Source organism: Mastigoproctus giganteus, chromosome 11, assembly GCF_048544385.1.
Source record: "Mastigoproctus giganteus isolate SK-2022 chromosome 11, ASM4854438v1, whole genome shotgun sequence".
Taxonomy (NCBI): domain Eukaryota; kingdom Metazoa; phylum Arthropoda; class Arachnida; order Uropygi; family Thelyphonidae; genus Mastigoproctus; species Mastigoproctus giganteus.
In genome coordinates this window covers 82,306,130-82,328,607 of record NC_143585.1, presented here as the reverse complement: position 1 = coordinate 82,328,607, position 22,478 = coordinate 82,306,130, and the positions used below count along the sequence as shown (strand labels likewise).

The window sequence follows — 22,478 nt, the reverse complement described above, 5'->3', positions numbered from 1 at the left end:
ACCTATTGGTAACTCTTTAGGAGGCTTCCAGATCAGCTAGTGTATAATCTTGCTACCTCTACTCTGCCAGATAGTGACTGGAGAGAGTCCGAGTAGTGTGTATGCGGGGTGGGGGGCATTGTCGAGGCCACGTTATGTCAAGGATCTGGGTATATTCTTACCATGTGTACACCATATCCAAAATTTTCATTACTTCATACAGTATATCGCCCCCACCCACTTTTCCTTACAATTGAATATGCCACGAATTGTCAAACTAATAGAGTAAGCTTATCTGTGAAAAGATCTAAACCACCAAAACACTTCCTAGTTTGTTTCACAAATATATGTGGTCTCAATTCTAATCTCAATGATGTCCATTTCCACTTGCAGTCTGCCAAATCCCATGTACTTTTTCTGACAGAATCTCAGTTATCAGTGAGATTCAACTACTGCTCATCTCAGTTGCCCAAATTATTTGCTGTATGATTCCTTTCGCCTCAAAGGTGGTACATGTGCATATGTCCATTCCGATATTCCCTGTAAGAAATTTGGTAATTTGGAATCTCTTGTTTTCGATCTTCTCTGGCTTAAAATCTCTCTACCTCATTGTGTCAAATTCATCTGTTGTCTCTACCATTCTCCCAAGTCCACTAATCACTTGGAGCTCTTTGACTTCCTCTCTTTGCAACTTGACTTTCTCCAGTCCAACTTACCTAACAGTGAGGTAATTTTCCTTGGTGATTTTAATGTTCACAACTCCAGCTGGCTTCCGTTTACTAGTCACACTGACCCAGCTGGTCGAGATGCTGAGGCTTTTACAATTACTAATGACCTTGCACAGATTATTCATTTGCCTACAAGAATACCGGACAATCCTAATCATACATCCAACATGCTTGATCTTTTTCTCACAAACAACCCTTCTAAGTACACGGTCGAAGTGAGAGGTCCATTAGGCACTTCAGATCACAACTTGGTGATTGTCTCTTCTCCAATGGAGCCTTTATCGCATGGCTATTTCCAACCTCATTGTTTCGCAGTACAAGAATGCAAAATGGGATGACCTGCAAGATTTCTTCTTTTCTTTGGTCGGATTACTGTTTCAAAACTTGTGATGTCAGCGTTTGCTCAGATCGTGTCAGTGAAATTATTCTTGTAGGAATAGAATCCTTTATTCCACACTCAACTTTAAAATCTCGTCCTTTATCTAAACCTGGGTTTTCCAAAAAATATGCTGAGGCTGTTCAAGGGAAGAACATTGCATATCGTAATTGGCTTGTTTCCAATTCTTGTTTTCATTTTATGCCTACACCAAAGCTTGCAACAATTGTAAAGCAGTTATTAATCAGTCCAAACTAGATTTTGAACAGGCTAAGAGTAGAAAACTTGCTTCTTGCCCTAATGGTAGCCGAGCATTCTGGTCTCTTGCCAAAAGCTATTGGCTGTAACTTTTGCTGATTTCTGCTCCACCTCTGTCAAAACCAGATGGTTTTGTTGTCATTTTAGCCATGGATAAAGCTGACCTGCTAGCATCCCATTTTTCTTCCAACTCATGTATTAATGATCTTGGTAAAACACCTCCCACCATTCCCGACATGCTCCATTCAATGCCTCCTGTGGTCTTCGGTCAAAATTATGTCAGAAGAATTTTGACGAATTGTGATGCTCAGAAAGTTCCAGGTCCTGATGGTATTTCTCCACTTGTTCAAAAACCTATGCTCCTAAACTTACTCCTGTTCTTTGTTGCTTTTTTCACTTTCTTATTCCAAGGCTTTATACACCTCTATCAGATCACTTCGCTGGTGCCTAGTCTCCAGACACTGTAATTTGCCAAACTTAAGCCTTTCTTTGTAAGAGCACCCCTTTGTTCTATTCACTAATCTTGTTGCCCTTCTCTGTACTTGTTCCAGCAGCTCTACATCCTTCTTGAAATGAGGTCTCCAGACATGTATACAGTACTCTAGGTGTGGCCTGACCATTGCCTTATACAAGGGAATAATCACCTCCTTATCCTTGCTAGAAAAATTCCTATATATCATTGACAATACACTGTGAGCTACTCTCGCAGCCCGTCTGCACTGCTCAGAGAACTTCATATCTGCCTGCACAACCACCCCCAGGTCCCTTTCATTCTCTACCACTATCAGTGTAGTATCACAGAGTTGATATGTTGCTCTGGGGTTGCTGTTTCCCATATGTAGTACTTTTCATTTGTCAATGTTAAACTTCATTTGCCACCTCTCAGCCCATCTGCTCAACCTTTCCAGATCCTGTTGCAGCAGCATAGTGTCAGTAGTGACCTTGACAACCCTGCCAACCTTCGTATCGTCTGCAAACTTGGACATTAAGCTTGAAATACCATCATCAATATCATTTATAAACACAGAAAACAATAATGGACCCAACCCTGAACCCTGAGGGACTCCACTAATAACATTAGTCCACGATGAGCAGTGTCCATTGATTACCACTCTCTGTCTTCTACCACTCAACCATCCCCTTATCCATAGCAGCAATTTGCCTCCAATGCCACACTGCTCCAATTTGTGCAGCAGTCTTCCATGTGCAACAGTATCAAAAGCCTTTCTAAGATCCAAGTATATAATATCAAAGTTATTAGCTGCATCCAGTTCTTTTGTGACTGCATCATAGTATTCAATCAAATTGGTCAGGCAAGACTTCCCCTTAAAAAAACCATGCTGTGTCCGAGCTATAACTGAAGTCTTGTCTAGATGATCCTGCAGTGCTTCTTTAACCAGTGCCTCCATTAATTTTCCTGGAACAGAAGTTAAACTCACAGGTCTATAATTACTTGTGTCAACCTTTGATCCTCCTTTGTGAATTGGGGTCACATTTGCACATCTCCAGTCTGTGGGTACCTCTCCTGAATCCAAGGAAGCTCTCATTATTATGGCTATGCCTTTCTTGTGTTTATCTTCAACAATTTCTCCTCCACTTTACTCTCATTTATTACAAGATTCTCTTGCTTACTGCCAGAGTTGAATACACCTCTGGCATTCCCCTCGCTGAATAACTCCTCATGTGTGAATGTCGATGCAAAATATTCATTTAGTTTGTTAGCTACCTGAGCAGGATCATCAACAGTTGACCCATTGATATCAAGTGGACCAATCTGATTCATCCCCTTCCTTCTAGAGTTTGCATAAGTAAAGAACTCTTTGCTGTTTTTCTTTGCATCCCTTGCCAAAGATTTCTCGTAGTCTGCCTTCTCCTGCCTAACCTCCTTTGTAACTTGGTTACAGATCAACTTGTATCTATCATAGGCTTCTGTGTCACGTGTTAATTTGTATGTATCCCATGCATTTTTCTTCTCTGCCATATGTCTCATTAGTTCATCTGACATCCATTTAGGCCTAAACCTTGAATAATATTTCTTAGTTGGTATGTAAAGCGTAGTAGCTTCCAAAATAAGTTCTTTGAATGCTTCCCATTTTGAATTTGCTGTTGGTAACATCATCAGTTGGTCCCACTGCATAGAATTTAAATACTGTCTCAGTCCATCGTAGTTGCCTTTACGAAAGCAATAACCCTTCCCTTTACCCCTAATGGTAGTTACCTCTTTGAGTAAATCCCACTTCAGCACACTGATCACTGCCACCTAGTGGTTCATTTATGTGCAGATTCTTAATGCATGAAGAATCACTACTGATAATCAAATCAAGAGTATTACTCCCTCTAGTTGCCTCCCGAACATGCTGATATAGAAAACAATCATCCAATAAATCCACAAAAGTCTTGCTAGTGTGTGAGTGACCAGTCCCCAAATTCCAGTCAGTATCTGGGAAATTAAAATCCCCCATTATAAGACTCTCTGATTTACTGGCCCACTCTATTTCCCCGTACAGTTTCTTATTATACTCATCAGAGTCATTAGGCCTATAGCACACTCCTACTCTCAATTTTGATCTTCCAATGCTTATGTCACACCAAACTGACTCAACACTGCACTGTCCAGCGATGTCGACTGGCTTGGATTTTGTGTGTTTCTTAACTAATAGCATAAACACCTCCTCCCTTCCTATCCTTTCTGTAGACGTTGTACTCCCCAAATTCCAGTTCTGCATTCCTTATATCTCTGTGACACCACATCTCTGATATCCCAACAATATCTGCCTTTGATGTTTTGAGCAATACCTCAAATTCATCAAATTTATTTACCAAACTCCTAGCATTGGTGTACACAAGTGTACATGCACCTGTTTCTATTCTTAGCTACCCTAACACAACCCATGTGTTTACTTGTACCACAATGACTCCCAGCAGTCTCTGAAATATCCTGCATCTTGTTTTTCAGGCTTCTGTTCATTCCAATAGAAGCAGTGCAAGAATCTCTTTCACCTCTGCCAGTGGCTACTGTTAATCTATTAGTCTTTTGTCTCCTCCCAAGCTAGCAGTTTAACAGTTAAACAGTTAAATTAACTGTTAAAGCTGTTTGCATTTTTGACAGATTATTACATATGTTTTCTTATTACAGGCATATGGAGTTTACTTGAACATACTATTAGCAATACTAGTGATAAACAGAATGCCCAAACTCACCCTTCCAATCCGGCAACAGTGCTCATATCCAACCAGTTCCTAAAAAGGGTGACAAATCCCTCCCATTCAATTATCTTCCCATTGCAATTACTTCTACTCTTTCTAAATTAATGGAAAAATCAATTAACTGCCAACTCTTAAACTACCTAGAAACCTTCCATCTGATCAACAATCGCCAGTATGGATTCCATCAGTGTCGATCCACTGGTGGTATTCTGGCTTATGTTACCCATTTATGGACAAATTCAATGGTAAAGTTCAGTGAAATACAAGCAGTTGCTCTTATCATCTCAAAGGCTTTCAATCATGTTTGACATAAAGGTCTTCTAAACAAGCGTCCATCTTATGGTTTGCCAACTGTTTTTGGAAATTGGTTATCCAGTTTTCTCTTGGACTGCTTACTGAGGGTGATGATAGGTGGCTCTCTGTCTTCTAACTTCTCCGCTAATTGTGGTGTCCCCCAAGGTTCAGTTCTTTTCCTCTTATATATTAATTACCTTCCATTTACTGGAAATCCTATCCATAGTTTTGCCGATGAGAGCACATTGCATTCCACTTTCCATTTTGAGAAACCTTGCCCTGCTCAATCAGCTTCGACTTCTCGTATATCCGCTACCAATATCTTAAATGCTGATCTCCAGTGGGGCAAAGACAACTTAGTTGATTTCAATCCTTCTAAAATTCAATCTTGTGTTATCTTGCAAAAAGGATTCTTCTGCTCCTATGCTTATCTTTGTTGACACTCCAAAGGGGATTACTCTGACTTCTAATCTCTCTTGGCACAAACACATTACAAATATTACTTCCTCTGCATCTAAAAAACTTGATTTTCTGTTTTGCTTTTGGCATTACTTTTCTTCCAAACAGCTGTTCACTCTGTACAAATGGCAAATCTCCCCTACCATGGAATATTGTTCCTACATCTGGGTCAGCGCCCCCAAAACCTGTCTCAGGCTTCTAGATTCCATTCAGAAGAGAGCAGTTACGTTAATTAATGACTCCTCTCTAACAGTCTCTCCACTCGCTGTCTCATAGACATACATACTGTTTCTGCTGCATTCGCTTTCTACAGCTACTTCCCTGGACACTGTTCTTCTGAATTGGCTTCTATAATTCCTGCTCTCTCTTTCAAAATTGTCCAAACATGTGTCACCACCAACCAACATCCATTTACTGTCCAACTTCAAATTCACAGAACCAACTTTTCATCTTCCTCATTTATTCATTCAACTGTCATTTTCTTCTTCTTTATCTTCTTTCGTCTTCTCAACCTCCAACCCAAGCACTGTATTAAGTACTATAGGTTCTAATACCTTTCATGTTTGGAGGTTTTATAAAAAATGTCAGTTATGATGGCTGTCAAAGAAATAGGCAGATTGAGTATGCAACATGCATCTCCGAATAACAGTAGTAACAGCATGTCAACTGGAATAATCACAGGTTGGAGCTGATGCTCAAACAGCACTGAGAATTTCCTTCTCTAAAATGAAGGTATTTTAAATTTTATGAGCCATTGAGCCATATTCTGGAGTTAGTCATTAAATTGAAAACAAGCATATCATATAGGTATGATATGCTTGTTTTCAAATGTTGAGAACCTTGAAAAGTTGTGTAAGATGAAGAAAAGCTGGAGTTATGTTTATTCTTTATTGTTGTCAGTTTGCAGGAATGCAAGAGTTTTCAATATCCAAATGTTTCCAGTTCTTTAATCTTTCTTTGCATATATTTTTCATATTACTAAAAGATGAAGAACTTAAACATGACAATTCCAGTATTTTTCAAGAGATGGTGATCATAACACATTATCTTGATTATTTTTAGGTTTAGGCAGTTTTCTGGGCTTTTTTTTTGTCCTATTTGTTCAGAAATTGTTGAATTCAATGTTAAAATTGGACTAAATATTACTGTTTAGATATTGTGACTTAAGTTAAGTTTTGGAAAACAGCAATTAATCACTGCTGTTTTCTCAATGTGGAAGCTGTTCACCCTCTTCAATTTAGTCTCTAACTGTGATTGATGTACTTCTGAAATGGATAAAAACCACTTTTATTGACAAAACCGCATGAGCTTTGTCCTAACAGCCATTCTACACTGCTAAGAGAACTTCATGTCTGATTGTACAGTTCTTTTTCGTTCTCTACCAACTTGACTATAGTACCCAAAGTGGTATGTTATTTTGGGATTAGTATCATCTGCAAACTTAGACATTAAGCCTGTTATGCCTTTATAAATATCATTAATAAATATTGAAAACAAAAATGGGCCTATCACTGAACCCTGGGGATTCCACTAATAACATTTAATCCAATAAGATCAGTTCCCATTGATAACCGCTCTGTATGCTCATGCTCAATTATCCCTAACAATAACTTGACCCTAATGCCATACTGCTCTAATTTGTACAGCATTCTTTGATGCATTGTTTCAAATAAAGTACTGGCTTTTTCATGCCTTTTGTCATTCTCCATGAAAACTTTGTTCAAACTTGCTTCATTATCCTGCTCTACAGAACTGCCAGTGTATATACACAATATTTTGTTTGTAGTAGTGAACTACAAGGGTAAAAACTTAAGGGTAGTGTTACTACCCTCTACAAGGGTAGTGTTAAAAGGCATCGATTTAATTGTATCTCATATTGTGACTACCTTCACAACACGTTACCATGATATTGCACTACCTTGAATAAGTAACACTTCACCAATGTAGAAGACTATTGTTACTTATTCTTAGAGGATACCACCACCACCCAGTTGGCACAGTTTCAAGGCTTATTGGCCTAGCCTTGGTGCCAACCCAGTTGTGAAGTATAATTCCACAATATGAGAGATGCCAAATGGTGTACATAGTACTATATATGAGATACAATTAAATCAATGCCTTTTACACTGTTGTAGTTCAAACTGCCAGTGCATATACACAATATTTTGTGTATATACACTGGCAGTTCTGTAGTGAATTTCAAATTCGTAGTTTATTACGCCCTGTGCGTTTATTTTTCTACTACTATTATCCTGCTCTGAAATAAAATGTTTAAATCCAATATAACCGAAACAATTTGCAATCATTTCACTTATGGTTATTTCTAACTTTTGTGGATGTGGGTGTGTCGAGCAGAGTTATTGGAGCTTGCAATAATGGTTTGTAGTAACAAGATTTAAGGTTTTGTATGACCCTTGATCTAATGGTTGGAAAGGATATCATATTTATGGGCAAATTAATTTCTATATCCTACAAATGAGAAAGAATACAATGATCTGGACTTGATGATGATGATGAAGGCAGTTTTTCTTCTCTCAGAAATATACTCCCTCTTTGAACATTGTTTGGTTTTTTTCTCAGTTGTTGGAAGTCATCCAAGCTGTTGAATTTGTTTTCTGTTTCATATGAAACTATCTAATATTTCTAAAACATCTTGAGAACTTTTCACCATCATCCATGTTACTACTCAATAGCACTGTCGAAGATTGTTTCTTTCCCTGTTGACATATTTCAGATTTAAAAGTTAGGGTTTTAGCCAGTGTAAGATGATAAAAAGGCTTGTTTCATATAAAAAAATGGTGATTTTTATTGAGAAAGAATAAGAATGTTGGGGTGAATTGTTTCCAATCCTGTGCCCAACACAGCAGAATTAACTGACGCTGTTTTATCACAAACTTTTTTAAACACAATTTTATGTTTAAGTTTGAAACATTCTAACTGCTAGAAGGTTTAAAATGTTGTTTTCATCCGTTCAGTTGCAGCCGACTTTCGGAATCTTTATGGTCGCACTGCCTCCATGCTGTCCGGTCTTCAACAGCTTCTTTCAAGTCTTTCACACACTTGATGGTGTCGAGGCAGCGTGTTCTTTGCCAACCTCTTCTCCTTGTTCCACTGACCTTTCCTAGCATTACTGATTTTTCCAATGAATTGGATCGCATTGCATGAATGAAATATGTCAATCGTAGCTTAGCTTCCAGTGATGTTTCTGTCTTGATGTGATCCAAAACCTCTCTGTTCATAACTTTCGATGTCCATGGTATGTGAAGTGGCTTTCTCCAACACCCGCGTTCAAAAACATCAATTTTTCTTCTTTCTGCTTTTTTTCATTGTCCAGCTTTCACACCCGTAAGTTGTTCTGGGAAACACTATAGCATTAACCATTCTAATATTTGTTGTAAGGCTGACATCTTTGTCTTTCCAGATCTTTTCCATGCTCATCATTGCATTGCATCCAAGTGAAATTGTGTTGAACACAAAATTGTGGAATTCTTTGATAGAATTGGGGGTACTGGCACACTTCGTTGAGCTAATAAGATCATTGTAAGCCAATCAAGAAGCAACTGTCAGAACAACATTTGGAGATACAGACTGGTTTGAAATTGGACGTATACAAATTTCCTATACTACATATACAATAGTAACTGAACGGAACTGATTTTTCATTTTGAAAAACGCATGTGCGCGCGCACACACACACGCACACGCGCACACACACACGCGCACACACACACGCGCACACACACACGCGCGCACACACGCGCGCACACACACGCACACACACACGCACACACACACACACACACACTCACTCACTCACTCACTCACTCACTGTGTAAAAAAAGAAAAGGAAAAAGTGTACTTGTGTAATTATTAGTATGACAGCTGTATATTGAGTGCAATAAATGGTTAGTATGTATTAGCATTAGAAGAGGCATTTGATGCAAGAAAGCAAGCTTATGCAGCATCAGCCAAAAAAAAAAAAATTAAAAAAAAATAAAAAATATCCACTTCACCCCTCTGTTCGTTCGAAATACCTGTCCAGCTGAGCCTTAAACTTATTTAGGCTATCAACTTCCACGACAAGGGATGGAAGTCTATTCCAGCAAACAACCACCTGCTGGCTAAAGGCAAATTTCCTCACATCTATCCTACATCTGTCTTTCCTCAATTTGAATTTATGCCCTCTCAGGTGATTATTCTGAGCAAGAGGAAGAATCCCATCAGCATTCAAGGCTTTATACCCCTCTATCAGATCACCTCGCCGGTGCCTAGTCTCCAGACACTGTAATTTGCAAAACGTAAGCCTTTCTTTGTAAGAGCACCCCTTTGTTCCATTCACTAATCTTGTTGCCCTTCTCTGTACTCGTTCCAGCATCTCCTCATCCTTCTTGAAATGAGGCCTCCAGACCTGTATACAGTACTCTAGGTGCGGTCTCACCATTGCCTTGTACAAGGGAATAATCACCTCCTTATCCCTGCTAGAAAAATTCCTATATATCACTGACAATACACCATGAGCTACTCTTGCAGCCTGTCTGCACTGCTCAGAAAACTTCATATCTGCCTGCACAACCACTCCCAGGTCCCTTTCATTCTCTACCACTGTCAGTGTAGTACCACAGAGTTGATACGTTGCTCTGGGGTTGCTGTTTCCCATATGTAGTACTTTACATTTGTCAATGTTAAACTTCATTTGCCACCTCTCAGCACATCTGCTGAACCTTTCCAGATCCTGTTGCAGTAGCATAGTGTCAGTAGTGTCCTTGACAACCCTGCCAACCTTCGTATCGTCTGCAAACTTGGACATTAAGCTTAATATACCATCATCAATATCATTTATGAATACAGAAAACAATAATGGACCCAATACTGAACCCTGAGGGACTCCACTAATAACATTAGTCCATGATGAGCATTGTCTATTGGTTACCACTCTCTGTCTTCTCCCCCTCAACCACCCCTTTATCCATAGCAGCAATTTGCCTCCAATGCCACACTGCTCCAATTTGTGCAGCAGTCTTCCATGTGCAACAGTATCAAAAGCCTTTCTAAGATCCAAGTATATAATATCAAAGTTATTCCCTGCATCCAGTTCTTTTGTCACTGCATCATAGTACCCAATCAAATTGGTTAGGCAAGACTTCCCCTTAACAAAACCATGCTGTGTCTGAGCTATAACTGAAGTCTTGTCTAGATGATCCTGCAGTGCTTCTTTAACCAGTGCCTCCATTAATTTTCCAGGAACAGAAGTTAAACTAACAGGTCTATAATTACTTGTGTTGCCCTTTGATCCTCCTTTGTGAATTGGGGTCACATTTGCACATATCCAGTCCATGGGTACTTCCCCTGAGTCCAAGGAAGCTCTCATAAGTGTTGTTCTAGCAGGGGCCACCTTCAAATTATACTGCAGTGGGAGCAACCTACATGGAACCCTCCTGCATTGACTCCATTCCCTCTCATTTGTGGCATGGTGTGAGATATGCTGACACTGGCTGGTGTGGGATTATTCATAGGGAACCACTGACCTCGGTGAGATCTCTGCCCACATAAGGCACTCTAGCGCTGTGCTTTATTCCCAACTTATCCATACTACCTTCCTCCACTTCCCATCCCTATTTTTTGCCTGGTGGACCCTACCACCACAAATCTTTTACTTACTTTTCTTGTCTGTTCTGCTCATGTGGATGATGGACTTTTTCCACAGGGGTGCCCCTCTGCTCTTTTTAACTTCCTACTTCTTGGTGGACAGTCTTCCTATCATTCACCCTAACCTTCTTACTCTGTTCCCTCCACTGTCACCCCTTTCACGTCTTCCCCTTCTAGAGGTGGTTTTTTTTTTTTTTTTTTTTTTACACTGGGACCCTCCCTGGCAAGCTCACATGCAGTCCAGGATTCACCCACGATAGTCTTTCTTCTGCTGTACCCGAGGCAGTGGATGGAAATGCAGGCTCCCATTAGGAGCCCTGGCGGCTAAATGCCGGAGGAACAACAGACCAACGTAACCCCACACTACACTATGCAAACTAACAGAAATACTTACTCTATCTCTGGCATTTATATACTTGACGGTTTGTAGGGGAAACCCCTAGTGTCACTAGACAATAAACATTATACATTTTTACTTTGTCGTGGATATAACATCAGAGCTGAGGAGAATCAGTGATGAATTGGAGGCCATACAGCAAAATCAGTGGACCAATTCTGAGAAAGGACAACATCTATATATCTTTATTTCCTCTGTTCAGACTATGAGCCAGTGGCAGCCATGGCTCTGGTTTGGCCTGGCAGCTTGCAGTGTTCTGACCAGACGTGGCCTGAGGTCTAGGCTGTTCCAGTTGGCACTTTTGGCCTCAGAATTATGCTCTTTTGCAGAGCCAGAACCCGGCCTTCACGTTGTCCTTGATTTTCTACAATATCTGGACCTTCGAGCGAGGCTGGAGAGAGGGACGCTTGCTCTCTCTCTGCCTCATACCACTTTGGCGGAGCTCTGTTGTAATAAGGAATATTTCGGCCTGTTTGTTGAATTTATTAAGAAGGTTTTTGCACGTATAGATCACTGGATAGGGCGACCTACCATCCTCATGGTGGGATGTCATCTCTGCTGTGAGGCCAAATGGTCATTCCTTGTTTGTTTGAGTTGATGTTGTGTTTTTGCATTTATTAATATATACTAACCTACGGAATATGGTTACAATTGCAGTACACAGTTGAGAACTAGTTGTATATGGGCAAAAGCCCAGGTGGCAACTAGGAGGAGAGTTCACTCAAATGACTGTGTTACTCTGGCTCCCCCAAGCTCCAGAAGAATGCTGGAATACATTGTCATACAGAAGCTGAAGAGATCTTCCCTTAATTCCCCAATATCTGAATGTAGACATTGGCGAATTAAGGGAAGATATCTCTCCCCAATGTCTCTCTGTAGATTGATATATATAGCAATGTAGCTTTCTCCTCAAGATATTTGGCATGTACAATCATACCCAGGCAAGCCTTGAGGCATAACCTGAGGTATTTTGTCTGTCTGACATATCTCAGGGAGATTTCTCTATATCTGTCAATGGATGATCTCGTCATGCTGCGGTGCCCCCTTTGCAGCATTTCTTCTGATTTCTGTCCAGGGACCACTAGCTTAATCAGGGAATTCCATTTGAGCTCCTTTTCCTCCAACTCTTTTATAGATTGTCCTCCAGTCAGTAACACAAGATCATTTGCATAAGCTGTGATGTCAGCTCCATCCATGTCGTGCTACACCAAACTTCTAAATGCAGTTGCTAGGATAGATCCACCCATGGGCAGCCCTTTCTACCATGTGCCTCTTTTCAGTATAACTTGATGTCCCTGGTCGAAGTAATTCTTTACCAGGCAGTAAAAATTTCCTGGGCAACTTCCTGTAATATGTGAGAAGAATCTGCGATACATCTTTGATAGCAATGCATCACCATGATAATTACTATCAACAATCAAATATCATTTTGCTCTGATACTAGGTGGAGCTTTTTGATATATGGTTGTTAAATATAGAATTTAAATGTATTTTTCATGTTTGTTAAAATATATAATAATATATTGATTCTGTAATGTTTAGGGATAGCTAATAGATGGTCTTTATAGCTAAATTCAAAAACTTTATCTCTCTCTCTCTCTCTGTGAGAATATGACATGGTAATGGATTATTATTAATTTAATTTTTAATTGCTGATGATGGGTAAGAGAATTTTATCTGAAACATCCAAAATATTATTGTTTAAAGCTGTAGGTTGTTCTGTAAATAAACTAACACCTCAATGTGTATAGTGTTTAGTCCATTTATCTCATAGCCTATGCTCTGCTTCAAATATCAGCATCAATTAAAAAGAATTCTGTATCTGTTTAATTTTTAGGGGTGTTGGGTGCATTTTCTTTGAAATGGCAAGTGGTAGACCTCTGTTTCCAGGTTCCACAATCAAAGATGAGCTTCACTTGATATTTCATGGTCTTGGTACTCCCACCGAAGAAACATGGAAAGGAATCACTTCTAATGAAGAATTTTTATCTTACAAATTTCGTGTATATGATCCTGAACCACTTGTGACTAGGGTGCCTCAGTTAGATTTAGAAGGGTTAGACTTACTAGCCAAGCTTTTAAAAGTAAGTACATACTTGATTTCATGACAACTTAAAATCAAATCAGATTCATATTGCATCAGATTTATTTTCATATTGCATAAAATAAAAACAGGAAGCCCATAAGGACCATTTCTTCAGGGAATATCAGCCCTTGTGATTTCCAAAAGAATCCTGTTTCAGTCATTGACTGCTATGCAGCAGAGTACCAACAGATGCCCACACACAATCCAGATACAGAACAGAAATAATGACGCTTTTGATACTGTTGCACATAAAAGACTGCTATATAAATTGGAGCAGTGTGGCATTAAGATAAATTTGCTGCTATTGATAAAGGGGTGGTTGAGTGGGAGAAGGAAAAGAGTAGTTATTAATGGACACTGCTTTTCATGGACTAATGTTATTAGCAGATTTCCCCCAGGATTTAGTCCTGGGCCCATTGTTGTTTTCTGTATTTATTAATGATATCGATGAAGCCATATTAGGCTTAATGTCTAAGTTTGCAGATGATATGAAGGTTGACAGGGTAGTTAATCGCAGTAATCAGGGTATGCTACTTCAACAATATCTAGACGAATTAGGCAGGTGTGCTGAGAAGTGGTAATTTAAGTTTAATATTAACAAATGCGAGGTATTTCATATGGGGAGCAGTAATCCCAGATTGATGTACCAACTGTGTATACTGAAAGGATAGAATTCATGAGATACCTGGTTCCTGGGGCAATGCGATGTTGTCACCTCTCTCACTAGCGAACAAACCCACTACTTAGCAGGTATGGTTCACTGCATTCACATAGACGGTAATTCGATGTTAGTATGGATAAACGTCGTGAGTTAACCAATTTTGACAGAGGGATGATAATGGGTGACCCATGCGATGGGCAGTGATAGTGCAATTTCTGTACCACATCCACGTGTGGATGTGGTGCAGAAATTGCACTATCCCTATTCGACAGTATCAAGGTTATATCAGAAATACACCATTTCTGGAATAACATGATAGAACATGATTTCATCACGAACTGCGGTGGTGGATGAACGTGGCTGTCGATGTCTGTCTCGCATTGTTTTAGCCAACCAGACAGTGGCACAACTCACCGCCGACTTCAACAAGGGAGGTGCCAGAAACATTTCCACCAAGACCACCAGGCAATCATTAGCCACAATAGGTTATGGGATCCATCAACCCACCAGGGTCCCATTGCTAACATCATGACACAGGACTCTATGCCTCAACTGGGCAAAAGAACATCAGCACTAGACCTTGGATGATTGGCGACTGGTCTCCTGGTTCGATGAGTCCTGTTTCCAGTTATTTCGAGCAGACAGGAGGGTGTGTATCTGGCAGAAATGGCACGAAGCTTTACACCTATCATGTCAACAAGAAACTGTTCAGGCAGGTGGATGGTCACCAGAATGCCACATCTGTGTGAGGCAGTGATAAAATCTCATGGAGAATATTTTGATGAAAAAGAAGTATAGCTGTTAATATTAATTCTTTCAGTATATATATATATATATATATATATATATATATATATATATTTATTATTATTATTTTTTTTGCTGTAAATTTGTCAGTGCTTAATAGTGTGTTTTTATATTAAACTTTTCATTATCATGGTTAATTTCAAATAAATTAACAAAAACTGTTGTCACATGCTGTAATTCCAAACTTTCAGGTGAGAGTGTACTAATACCTTTAGTAGGCACACTATAGCCATGGCAGCTAATGTGCCAATACACACACACATACACACACACAATACCTTTAGTTGAGAAATTTTTATTAAACTTAGAATTCTCTAACAAGCAGTTTGCCACAATTCCATTTTAATCCAGAAGAAAAATTTGATCCTTTCAAACCATAAATTATCCTTGCAAACTAACTTTTTATGAACATAACTTTCACTGAAGGTGATCAGATCCATATTTAACTCTCTCAACAAAACTTTTCTGCACAACCTTAAAACTTAATATGCAGCTGATTAAATGATAAAGGCCTGTGTTACTGCAGAGATCTATTGTTATGTAATTACAATGGCAAAATAAGAGAATATAATAATGCATTAACAAGAGGTTGTAAGTACTGTTTAGTCTATTTATGGTCTTCTTTAAAGACAAGGAAATACGATTCATTTCAAAAATTGTTCATGGAGTAGAAACAACTTCTACAAGTTCAATACTTTCTGTTCTGTGTGTATGGATTGTGTAGGGACAGCCATTGGCACTTTGATGGATAGCAGTCAGTGACTCAAATATGATCACTTTGGAATTTGTAAGGGCTGATCTTCGCTGAAGTAGTCCACGTGTCTCCCCCCCCCCTTTGTTTTATTAATCATAATGTGGTAATCTTCATTTGAGTTTGAGGGTGCATCTCCTTGTTTGGAGAGTTGTGCATTTGCACTGCTAGAGGTGGCGGTCTTTTTTTTTTTTTTTTTTATGTTAAATGAATTTTATTTTGAATGTTAAAGTATCTTGGTATTCAAGTATCAGATTTGTACCTTGCCAAGTATAACCTTAATTGCCATACTAGTTTTGTGGTTTAATAATGTTCTTTTCTCTATGATAGTCTAGAAATTGGACACAACATTTTCATATTTAACATTTTATCATATTTATTGTTAATTATTTTGTGTTACTCCATTTAAGTAATATATTTCAAAACTCCCCACCCCTTAATGTTTATCAATTTAAGGTTTTACTCATATAACTACAACTTTAGTGTCAGTGGCAGTCCTGCTGCTACATGATTTCCTGCTTGTTACAAGACTAGCTGTGTAAACCAATGCTTCTGCTTTTTCAGGCTGCATATTGAAAATCTTTTCATATCATGTTACTCCTAACTTTTGGAATTTTGAATTGAATTTTAATGCATACAAACATTTGTACATTTTCTCTATACTGAAGTCTCTTTCTCTCTCTGGGTAAATTGGGGATTTTTTTTTTGCTTGTGCAGCAAAAGCTTTGGCTTCCTTGCACCATATAGCTAATAATTATTATTATTATAGACATAATAAGGGCAATTTTTGATATGGTGCATTTGCTTTTGTGACCACCTAGTCACTAAATGAAATTTGGCACTAATGGATTTAAATGAAATAGGTTTTGAAAAAAATAGCCCATAATTTCACAAATAAAAGAACAAAATATGTCATTTCAGTACTAAGTTACATAAGGTTAAATAAAGGCTCTATGATGGGAATGTGCAGTAAACATGAGCGGATTTAAAAGAAGTTTCATTGTATGAGGAACTGTGGTTTCAGCCATCATGGACAGAAATATTTTGATTAATAGCCCAATAATAAGAAATAGTGTCTGGAATTGCATGCAGATTAAGAGTAGATAGTGTGAGGCATCAGATAGATTGATGGTTTGAACATTTAACCTTGCACTGGTTTAAAAAAAAAAAAAAAAAAAAAACACTCAGAAATTTACTTGTTTTTCTGCAAGTTTAATTGGAAAAGATTTTTTTCTGAACCTTCTGAGACTGTCTACCTTTTAAGAGCATTTCGAAATTTCTATCACAGTAATAAAATATTTTACCCACAATGACAATACAAGTGCAATTAAAGGTTATATGTTGGTTTCTTTTGGGGACTGTTTTACTTTATCTGTAACTGTCAGTGACATAAGAAATTGCCATAAGCCTTTTACCATTAGCATTAGTAGAGGCATATGATGCAAGAAAGCAAGCTTATTCAGCATCAGCCAAAAAAAAAAAAAAAAACACCACTCCCATTTCACCCCTCCGTTCGCTCGAAATACCTGTCCAGTTGAGCCTTAAATTTGTTTAGGCTATCAACTTCAACAACAAGTGATGGAAGTCGGTTCCACCAACCAACCACCCGCTAGCCAAAGGCAAATTTCCGCACATCTATCCGACATCTGTCCTTCCTCAATTTGAATTTATGCCCTCTGAGCTGATTATTCTGAGCAAGATGAAGAATCCCATTGGCATTGAGCATGCTCAAACCATTCAAAGCCTTATACACCTCTATCAGATCACCTCGCCGGTGCCTAGTCTCCAGACTCTGTAATTTGCAAAACTTAAGCCTTTCTTCGTAAGAGCAACCCGTTGTTCCATTCACTAATCTTGTTGCCCTTCTCTGTACCCTCCAGACCTGTATACAGTACTCAAGATGTGGCCTAACCATTGCCTTATACAAGGGAATAATCACCTCCTTATCCCTGCTAGAAAAATTCCTGTATATCATTGACAAGACACCATGAGCTACTCTTGCAGCTCGTCTGCACTGCTGAGAGAACTTCATATCTGCCTGCACAATTACCCCCAGGTCCTTTTCATTCTCCACCACTGTCAGTGTAGTACCGCAGAGTTAATACGTTGCTCTGGGGTTACTGTTTCCCATATGTAGTACTTTACATTTGTCAATGTTAAACTTCATTTGCCACCTCTCAGCCCATCTGTTCAACCTTTCCAGATCCTGTTCAGCAGCATAGCGTCAGTGGTGTCCTTAACAACCCTGCCAACCTTTGTATCATCTGCAAACTTGGACATTAAACTTGATATCCCATCATCAATATCATTCATAAACACCGAAAACAACAACGGACCCAACACTGAACCCTGAGGAACTCCACTAATAACATTAGTCCACGATGAACAGTGTCCATTGATTACCACTCTCTGTCTTCTACCACTCAACCATCCCCTTATCCATAGCAGCAATTTGCCTCCAATGCCACACTGCTCCAATTTGTGCAGCAGTCTTCCATGTGCAACAGTATCAAAAGCCTTTCTAAGATCCAAATATATAATATCAAAGTTATTCCCTGCATCCAGTTCTTTTGTGACTACATCATAGTATCCAATCAAATTGGTCAGGCAAGACTTGCCCTTAACAACACCATGCTGCATCTGAGCTATAACTGAATTCTTGTCTAGATGATCCTGCAGTGCTTCTTTAACCAGTGCCTCCATTAATTTACCTGGAACAGAAGTTAAACTAACAGGTCTATAATTACTTGTGTCAGCCTTTGATCCTCCTTTGTGAATTGGGGGTTACATTTGCACATCTCCAGTCTATGGGTACCTCCCCTGAGTCCAAAGAAGCTCTCATAATTATGGCTAGGGGTTTGCTTACTTCCTTTGCTGCCTCCTTTAATATAACTGGATAGATCCCATCCACCCCAGGTGCCTTTTTTATGTTTATCCTCAACAATCTCTCCTCCACTTTCCTCTCAGTTATTATGAAATCATCCAGCTCACTGCCAATGTTTACTTTACCTACATCATTCTCCTTCCTGAATAACTCCTCATGCGTGAATGTAGATGCAAAATACTCGTTTAGATTGTTAGCCACCTGAGCAGGATCCTCAACTGTTGAACCATCAATATCCAGTGGACCAATCTGATTCATCCCTTTCCTTCCTGAGTTTAAATAGGTAAAGAACTCTTTTCTGTTTTTCTTTGCATCCTTTGCCAAGGATTTTTCGTAGTCTGCCTTTGCCTGCCTAATCTCCTTTGTGACTTGGTTACAGACCAACTTATATCTATCATAGGCTTCCATGTCACCCATTAATTTGTATGTATCCCATGCATTTTTTTTCTCTGCCACATGTCTCATCAGTTCATCTGACAACCATTTAGGCCTAAACCTTGAACAATATTTCTTAGTTGGTATGTAAAGCCTGGTAGCCTCCAAGATTAGTTCCTTGAATGCTTCCCATTTTGAGTTTGCTGTTGGTAACATCATCAGTTGGTCCCACTGTATAGAATTTAAATACTGTCTCAGACTATCATAGTCGCCTTTACGAAAACAAAAACCCTTCCCTTTACCTCTGATGGTAGTTACCTCCTTGAGTAAATCCCACTTCAACACACTGTGATCACTGCTACCTAGTGGTTCATTTGTCTGCAGATTCTTAATGCATGATGAATCACTACTGATAATCAAATCAAGAGTATTACTCCCTCTTGTTGCCTCTCGAACATGCTGATGTAGAAAACAATCATCCAATAAATCCACAAAAGCCTTGCTAGTGTGCGAATGACCAACCCACAAATTCCAGTCAATATCTGGGGAATTAAAATCCCCCATTATAAGACTCTGATTTACTGGCCCACTCTATTTCCCTGTACAATATTTTATTATACTCATCAGAGTCATTAGGCCTATAGCACACTCCTACTCGCAATTTTGATTTCCCTATGCTTATGTCACACCAAACTGACTCGACACTGCCCTGTCCATCAATGTCGACTGGCTTCACTTCCTTGGACTTTGTGTTTCTTAACTAATAGCATAACCCCTCCTCCCCTCGTGTCCTGTCTATCCTTTCTATACACATTGTATTCCCCAAATTCCAGTTCCGCATTCCTTATATCTGTGTGACACCACGTCTCTGATATCCCAACAATATCTGCCTTTGATGTTTTGAGCAATACCTCAAATTCATCAAATTTATTTACCAAACTCCTAGCATTGGTGTACACGCAGGTATACATGCACCTGTTTCTATTCTTGGCTACCCTAACACAACCCATGTGTTTACTTGTACCGCAATGACTCCCAGCAGTCTCTGAAATATCCTCATCTTGTTTTTCAGGCTTCTGCTCATTTCAATAGAAGCAGTTCAAGAATCACTTCCACCTCTGCCAGTGCTGTTAATCTATTAGTCCTTGTATCCCCCCCCAACTACCAGTTTTCCGACCCACCTAACTCTGCCTCGACAGCATCAGCAAAAATTCTTGCACCCTTTCTATTTAAGTGTATCCCATCCCTGTAGAAGCAGTCTCTCCTGTTAACAAGTACAGTCCAAGCTGAAAAAAATTCTACCCCTTGAGCCTTGCACAATCCCTCCAGGGCCGAATTGATCGACACGGCTCTCATCATATACTCCCTCCTATCGTGTCTGGGCAGAATTGCAGACACTTTCAAATTCAACCCTAATTCACGGCTTTTTTTCAACAGTGACCTGTACTTGCTAAGTAATTCCGCCGGTCTCTTGGCAAACATTTCTCCCATATTCATTTATTATTGTAAAAAGCATGCTCTTGCAGAATGCATTTGGAATGAGTGGTAGCTTTGTTATAGACATAAGGGCAATTTTTGATATGGTGCATTTGCTTTTGTGGCCACCTAGTTGCTAAATGAAATTTGGCACTAATGGATTTAAATTCATATCAAATTAATGCATACATTTTCTCTATAAACAGGTACTGAAGTATTCCCCATGCCTTTTTCTTATGCTTGGGGGTAGTGATATAGGTTGTGTTATTATATTGTATGACACCTTCCCCACTAATATTTAAATAAAATTCATGGTGCAGTTCTCACACCCTGAGCACAAACCAGTGATACTTGATCAGAATTTAAAAAAACTTATTTTCTCATTCACTTCTTTATTCTATACTAATGATTGTAAAGAAGGTGTCTTTATAAGGGTGTGATGTATGATGCTAGCTGCTGAAAACTGGATGAATGCTAATAGAAAACAATTTTTTTTTAGAAAATAACTATTGCTTCTATGAAGAAATTGTTTTTAGATGCTTATGCCATTGACCTATAAGAAAATTCTTAAAAAATTAATTTGAAATATTCAGGAACCAGTGGAGTTAAAAATTCTGGGAGCTTTTTATGTTTCCATTAAAAAAAAAGTTGCTATTATGACTATGATGTTTCACTTTTATTGTGCTCATAGTATTAGGAGTGGCATATGGTGCAGAAAAGCAAGCTTTCTTTCATCATCAGCAAAAAAAAAAAACTACAACATCACCTGCCCATTCCCTCCAACAATAGTAAGTCTAGTTCTTCTATGAATTTATTCAAACTACCAACATTCACAACAACAGATGAAATTAGTTTCAACAATCAGCTATCGATATGCTGACCAAAGGTACACTTTCCTCACTTCTGTTGTGCAACCATCCTTCCTCAATTTGAACTTGAACAAAAGGAAGAATGCCATCAGTATTGAGCTTACTCAATCCATTCAAAGCCTTAAACATTTCAAACAGAGCACTTTGCAGTTGCCTAGTCTCCGGATGCTGCAGTTTGCAGAACTGAAGCCTTTCTTGGTAAGAGCACCCTTGTTCCCCTCGCCATTGGGCACCATTGGGTGGTCGAGCCCGTCACCACCAAATACGGAGGGTGTGGAAAGGTCAGGGAATGACCACCGCATATCCCGGAGCAATATGGTCTTAGTTGCTAATGCTCCTAAAAACCAAATAACAAACAAACAAACCCTCGCCATTCTCATTGCCTTACTTTACTCATTGCCTTACTCATCGCCATTCTCATTGCCCATTTCAGCATGTCTACATCCTTCCTAAAATGAGGACTCCAGACCTGCAATACAGTACACAAGATGCAGGCCATGACAGAAATGGCCATGCCATTTCTGTCATGGCTTTGTATAAAGGAATAATCACCTCCTTACCCTCTGCTAGCAGAGTTCCTGTATATCATTGACAAAATCCCATGAGCTGCCCTGGCAGCCTTTCTGAACTGTTTAGAGAACTTCATATCTGTCTGTACAGTTACTCTCCAACATCTTTTTTGCATTTTCTGCTATGCTGAGTGTAATACCACATAATTGGTATGTTAATCTGAGATTACTGCTACCCATATGCAGTACCTTGCATTTGTAAATGCTAAACTTCAGCTGCCATTTCTGAGCCCATTGGCCTAATTTTTCTAGATCTTGTTGCAGTAGCATACCTTGGTTACTGCTGTCATTAACCACCCTGCCAACCTATATATCATCTGCAAACTTAGACATTGAGCTGGATATACCAGTATCATTAATAAACATTGAAAATAACAATGGGCCCAACACTGAACCTTGGGGGGCTCCTCTAATAATATTGGTCCACGAAGAGCAGCGTCTATTAATAACCGCTCTTTCTTCTCCCAGTCAACCATACCTTTATCCATAGCAGTCCTTTATGTGCAACAATATCAAAAGCTTTCCTGAAATCAAGTATATGATAACAAAATTATTTTTTGCATCCAGTTCCTTGATTGGTTAGACAACAGTGTCAAAAGCTTTCCTTAAATCCCAGCACTGTATATGTATTTTATGTGCAACAGTATCAAGAGCTT

General features: G+C 39.1%; 1 protein-coding gene across 1 annotated transcript in view; it reads left to right on the top strand.

Moving 5' to 3' along the window:
• The window catches only part of LOC150078195 (cyclin-dependent kinase 17-like), a 251,117-nt gene that overhangs the window by 166,671 nt on the left and 61,968 nt on the right, over window positions 1-22,478 (top strand). The window contains exon 13 of the mRNA XM_090385304.1: window positions 13,182-13,428. Coding sequence (XP_090241430.1) covers window positions 13,182-13,428 — 247 coding nt within the window. The remainder of the gene's footprint in view (window positions 1-13,181; window positions 13,429-22,478) is intronic.